This window comes from Populus alba, chromosome 1 (genome assembly GCF_005239225.2).
Source record: "Populus alba chromosome 1, ASM523922v2, whole genome shotgun sequence".
Lineage (NCBI taxonomy): Eukaryota > Viridiplantae > Streptophyta > Magnoliopsida > Malpighiales > Salicaceae > Populus > Populus alba.
In genome coordinates this window covers 23,756,957-23,763,596 of record NC_133284.1, presented here as the reverse complement: position 1 = coordinate 23,763,596, position 6,640 = coordinate 23,756,957, and the positions used below count along the sequence as shown (strand labels likewise).

At 34.2% G+C, this 6,640-nt stretch overlaps 1 protein-coding gene across 1 annotated transcript; it reads left to right on the top strand.

The window, feature by feature from the left end:
• The first annotated feature begins 539 nt into the window (after window positions 1–539).
• Window positions 540–6,327, top strand: LOC118040230 (COP9 signalosome complex subunit 8). Its single transcript, XM_035047121.2, has 5 exons — window positions 540–737; window positions 813–898; window positions 989–1,170; window positions 2,656–2,763; window positions 6,052–6,327. Exons 1-5 carry the CDS (start codon window positions 654–656, stop codon window positions 6,189–6,191), a joined length of 600 nt encoding a protein of 199 aa, XP_034903012.1. The 5' UTR covers window positions 540–653; the 3' UTR covers window positions 6,192–6,327.
• The last annotated feature ends 313 nt before the right edge of the window (window positions 6,328–6,640 follow it).

Genomic DNA, 6,640 nt, shown 5'->3' with positions numbered 1-6,640 from the left:
AAAAAAAAAAAAAAAAAACTTATCATGAAATTAAAATAAATTCATAAAAAAAAATTATAAAATTATAAATTCTTACTTTCTACAATATAATATTAAAGAGTAAAATGAAGAATTTTTTTTTTATGAGACTATTATATAACCCAATAGAATATAAATTGAAAAAAAAGAGAGGTTAAACTCTCTAAAATTAAAGGAAAAAATTGAAAAAAAAAATTATGTTGTTGAAGAGTTAAATTAAAAAAAAATATTATTTCAATAAATAATATTTTTTTGACTTGATCATGATAAATTAAAAAAAAAAAAATAGTAGAAAATAAAAAAATTTATTTTTAACAAATTTAATATTAATATTAAAATTAAAAATATAATTTAACAGATTTATATATAATCTAATAAAAAAAATTAAAAAAAACTATAAAACATAATTTTTAAAATAAATTAAGTGAAAAGATGAAATTAAAAAAAAAAAAAATATTCAAATTAATAATGTTTTACCGGCAATGATAATTAATTTATGTTTAATAATTTAATTTAATTTTAGGGTTTTAGCCACCCCACCAGAATGGCTCTCTTTGCGCTCAAGTAATATTCGTGAAGAGTGGGAAAAAAAAAATCCGTAGTGGTAGTTGTAGGTTTCGGAAGAAGCAGCAGCAATGGATTTCAGTCCGCTCACGGACGCCTTAGCTTCCAAATCGTACGGAAAGATCGCTGATATCTGTGATGAACTCATGCTCAAGGTTTTCATTTTTACATTTTTTTTTTTGCTTTTCTTATTTTGTAAATTAGAATAAACTCTTAATTAAATTGAACAGGGTGCAGCAGAGATGGAGGGGGTTCCGTTTGAGGAGGAGTGGCCTTTTGCTATTCATCTTCTTGCCCATATTTATGTCAATGATACGTATGGTTTTCTTTCCTTTTCTTTTTAGTTTGGATATGAAATTTAGGGTTTAATTATTAATTAATTTGATTTAAAAAAAAAAAAAAACAGTAACAGCGCAAGATTTCTGTGGAAATCCATACCTGCTGCGGTGAAAGAGAGGCAACCAGAAGTTGTTGCGGCTTGGGGAATTGGTCAGAGGTTATGGACGCGTGACTATGCAGCCGTGCATGAGGCTATTCGTGCTTTTGATTGGTCTCAACAAATTCAACCTCTTGTTGCTGCTTTCTCAGGCAAGTTTTTTGTTTTCCGTAGTTGAATTATAATTTTTAGGAATGCTAATTTGAACTAACTAACTAACTAACTAACTAACATTAGTTTAGTTATGGGGCGGGATCACCTTTCTATTATGATGAAAGGTTTAGCTTTTGGTTCTTTATATTGTTTGTTTACTTAGCCAAATTGGTATCAGAGTTCTAGGCCGCCTGATATTGGAAAGGGATAGATTCGTTTTAGTTTTTAAGATTGCTGCGCAATTCCATGAAAATAGATAGCAAGTGATGTCTTGACTCAATAATTATCTTATGTTATAAGAGTTTGGTTGTTGATTTAGTTTCTTGCCGTTCCTTGAGAATTATTAACCTGTGGGAGAAATGATGAGAATAGGGGTGGTCAATACTGGCCTTGCGAGTTTCATTTAATTGATCATGGATTTGTCATCAACAAACACCATGAGAATAGAAAAAAAAAAAAAAAAAAACCCTTGTATTGGGGAAGCAAATGTGCTTGTTCAGAGCCCACAATTGCATGTTTTAATGTTCTTTTAATGTTCTTTCAGTTCTTACATTTATTTGGTGTACATTGATGAACTTTGATCTGCATGATCAAAAGTTTAAACATTGTTGGATCAGCATGTTAGCTGTGGACAGGTTTCCTAACTGGAAAGGTGCGGCTAAGGATGATCTTAACATTTCAAACTAAGAATGTTATGAGATACAATTATGAAACTCTAGTATCGTGTCTCGATACAGCATCTGCTGATGGCCTGATGCGGTGTTCAATTCATGTCCTTGTCTGGCACAATGATGGCAAATTGTTGCACAAGGATTACAACTTGTAAATTTAATGGGTCAGGATAAAAAAAAAATTAGTATAATGATTTGTCTTTGATGGAAAACATTGAAAAAACGGATGTAATTAGTAACATGTTCCAGAAGTTGCATTTATTAGCATTAGATGCTGTACAACAAACAATTCCATCACATATGATGACATTGTTGAGCTTTCATTTTTCAGCATATTTTATCTAGGAAGACACCAAAAAAAAAAAAAAAGGTTTCCTATCGTTTAGGTGAGGAAAGAAAAGGATGCTCTTTGTTTTTCATTTTTTCTTAAATGGTTAGAAACACGGTATGTTTGTGTTCACAGGTAGTCTATGAAGTTAGTAAATTTAATTGAAATATTTGTATGCACTTGCAAATGCAAAAATATGGAACTGTAAAAGTAGTAATTACTCATACTTGTGATGCGATTTAAAAAGATGGAAGCTTTGAAACAATTGTTTCTGCAACCAAACTCCCCTTTTGAATGGAAATAACATGGCCAAACTATGGAACTGGTACAATCTAGAATTCAAAATATATTCATCTTCTTTAATTCATTGTAAAAAACTGTCCTTGGATGTACTGGATTTGCTTAGTTTGGAAGTTAGCAACCAGGTTATTTGCTATAGTTTTTTATGTCTGTATCATAACATGGTAAACAACTTTTGTTTGCAGAGGTTTACACCAAGAGGATGTTTCAGCTTTTGCTTTCTGCTTATTCAACTATAAGCATCCAAGATACAGCTCTCTTTCTAGGAATGAATGAAGATGATGCGACAAGTTGTAAGATTTTGATACTCCATCCTCACTCACAATCTTGATGTATAGTGACTTAGGGGATTTGGTTTGCACATTCTTAGTACAATTAATGAACACCAAACTAAAAGCATTTGTTAGTGTTGGTCCAAATAAAAGTCAACAAGCATGAAACAGTGTTTGACTAGAAATGACTTGGTGAATTTTGAAGGAGGACCCAACTATCTTTAAAGCAAGTACCCCATGGGAGGTTAGTTAACGTTTGAAAAAACAGAAGATGAACCCATCCAAATCTTGGATTGGGAGACAATGGCTTTATGGTTTTTAGATTGGCATTTAGTGATAGAACCTTGGGTCTCTTATAATGTCAGGAAGGGTGAGTACAACAGTAGAGTTGTTTTATTTCTAAATGGGAAGAACTGAAAACTATATACTAACTTTCTATCTGTGACCTTAATTGGAAGGTGCAGATTTATTCATAATTTATTGGTGGGACATTGGTCTCGTGTTACAAATCACCCACATGTATGGTTGAAGACAACAAAGAATAGCCGAACCTGTCACTCTTTGGTTGAAAAATTGAGCACATCCTAGTCCATTTTATTGAATCTTTATTTAGGTTTTTGTTATTTGGCTTAATTTTATGCTATGTTGAACTTCATCGTATTTTAGTTGGCCTTTAGCCTAATTGTTGGCTGTGATTGAGGTTTTATTGAGACTATTTATAACTTTTATACATGTTAGATAACTTTGATGAATTAAGAAAACCTTGCAGCCTCCTCCTCTCCCCTCTCTTCCCTTTCTTTTCTTTTGCTCATTTTCTTTTTTTCCTCTTTCTTCTTCTCCTCTTCAATTTAATGTTGTCCCACATCAATTTTGGTATTAGAAAAGGCTTTTGGTTGTTTTAACAATCAAACGATTCAAACAACCCTAAACACCTTCTTTCCACCTTTGTCATTCTGTCCAGCCACCTCTCTAACATTAAATATTCATTGAACCAAACACTCCCCAAAACTAAACCAACAATATCTCTCCAACACCCACATCAACATCAACATTGAACCTTCAACAAACCCAACACCAGCCAGCACCCTGCTGCCCAACAATACAATTGCCCCCACGCAGATATCCACCAAATCAGCAAACCTCCGGTTCCATCAACTTCTTTTCACGCCATCATCGAAAACCCAACCTACTTTAAATCTATATCAAACTGCCATAACAATTGCAATACCAGAGAAATAAAAATCAACGAATCAAAGGGTTGAGTGATTTACCGACCAGGATGCTTAATAGTAGTGATAGATCAATTGGATCATGCAAGTTGTTGATTTATGGTGTTGTCATGGTTGTGTTTTGGCTATGATGATGTGATTTTTTTTTTACCATGACCTTTTTCTTGTTATGGCACTAGGGCTACTTTGTTGGATTTTTTTTTTTAATTAAAATACCACTGGCTGATTCTGTTATACTTAGCTTTTAAAAATATTTTAGTAAAAAAAAACGTTAAAGAATATAGGTATGCTTAGCTTTACAAGAGAGATACGTTGGTGGGTTTGAATTAAGAATACATGGTTGACTTTAATGGACTTTGTTTCAAATGAGTTATGTTTTTGATGGTGGTGTGAAGTGAAGTTGATGGCAACAGATGTTTGGTGGGTGTGAGGGTGGTTGTATTGTTTGGCAGAGAGGTGGTGGCTGATTTTGGGCTTGTTGATGGCGTGTGTTGGAGAAGCAGTCTTGGTTCAATGAATATTTAATGCTGGAGAGGCGGCTGGACAATATAGCAGAGGTGGATTTGGTGGGTGTGGAGGTGGTTGTATTGTTTGGCGGATAGGTGGTGGCTGGTGGCTGATTTTGGGTTTGTTGATGGTGCTGGGTGTTGGAGAAGCAGTCTTGGTTCAATGAATATTTAATGTTGGAGAGGCAGTTAGACAATATGGCAGAGATGGATAGAGGATGTTTAGAATTGCTTGATTGTTAGAACAACTAAAAATGTACTATGATACCATAGTTGATGCGGGATAACATTGAATTGAAAAATAGGAGCAGAAGAAGAGAAGGAAAAGGGAGGAGAAATCTGCAAGTTTTTTATTTATTTATCAAAGATGTCTTAACATGTAGAAAAAAAGTTACATATAAAAAGTCTCAGTAAACTCACAATCAACAATTGGGCTAAAGATCCAATAAAATAAGATGAAGTTCAACATAGAATAAAACTACTCCCAATAATAAAAACGAAATAAAAGTTCAATAAAATGAATCTAAGATGCGCTCAATTCTCTCAACAGTAACGGGTTGAGTTATCTTCTGTTGTCACCAACCATACACTAGTGTGATTTGTGGCATGGTTCTGTGTTGGTGATGATGATTGTAAAGCATGAATCAGTCTCTGTCTAGAAACACTAGGGGAATATTGAAGGATGACCCAACCGTCTTTAAAGCAAGCACCCAACCAAGAAAGCTTTTCCACAGGAGGTTTAGTTAATGTTTGAAAAAAAAAGGATGAACTTTTCCAGATCTGTGATTGGGAGCCAATTGCTTTATGGTTTTCAGATTAGCACTTAATGAAAGAACTCTGGGTCTCTTGTAAGGGCAAAAAGGGCGATAACAGCAGAAAAGGATGAACTCTGGGTTTAGTTAATGATTAAAAAAAAGGGAACTTTTCCAGATCTGTGATTGGGAGCCAATGGCGTTATGGTTTTCAGATTAGCACTTGATGACAGAACTCTGGGTCTCTTGTAATGTCAAAAAGGGCGAGTACAGCAGAAAAGCAGTTTTATTTCAGAATGGAAAGAACTGAAAACACTATACGAACTATCTAACTGGGAACTTTATTGGAAGGTGTGCGGATATTCATGATTCATGGTATCTTGATATTATGGTTGATTTTAAAGTCTCATAGTGCGCTGATGGTTATGGTCGATGCTACAATGACCCTTCCCTATATATGGTGATGGTTTTAGTTTGTGGAAACAACATTTCAAGCAAAACTTCTGTCCTGAGTAGTTTAGGAGTTAGTTGATTATCATGTAGTTCCAACAGGAATAGAATTTGATTACTCTAATATAGGATATGACATAAAAAGTTAGACCTTTTGTCTTTTACCACTGGCTTTTTGGCATAATAAACTTGAACACAGTCCAGACTCTATGTATGTATGCGTGTAGCTATCTATCTATCTATCTATCTATCCATCCATCTTTCTGTCTATCTTTCTAATGCATTCATGCACACTATATGTTAGATTGTTGTATGTATCTAATGCTTGCGTACATGCTGTGCTGCTAATGAGATTCTTTTTATCATATGCAGATGTATCACAGCAAGGTTGGGTTGTGGATCCTGATTCTCGAATGCTAATTGTGAAAAAGCAGCCTGTTAAAACAGAGCAGAAACTGGATTCCAGTAAACTACAGCGCTTGACAGAGTATGTGTTTCACTTGGAGCATTAATAGAACTCAGAACGTTATCAAACTTCTACTGAAAGTCTTCTTATCAGATCTCTAGTTGTAATGAGAAAAATATTTTGAAGATGTTGAGTACTTGAATGTGCATCAAGGAAGCTAAGCGAATTGGTTTTTCTTTTAATCGGGGGTTCCTATGGATGTTTTTCTTGGAATTGCTGTAAACACCCTTTGATAGGTGAAACGGCATTAATTTAACTAGAGTGAAAAATTAGGAGGTGAGGAACATGGTTCATGGAATCAGATGGCTGAATTTGCTAATTGTTTGGCAAAACATCTATCCCTTGCAGACTACAAATGCACCAAAATCCCGTACAGCTCCATCTTTCCTTTAAACCCAGATCAAAAAAGACTTCCTTTCCTTCAAAACTCTCCATGAAAACCCCCAGTTCCTTCATAGAACAAACAACAATTGGATTCAGTTAGTGTTTTTCTAG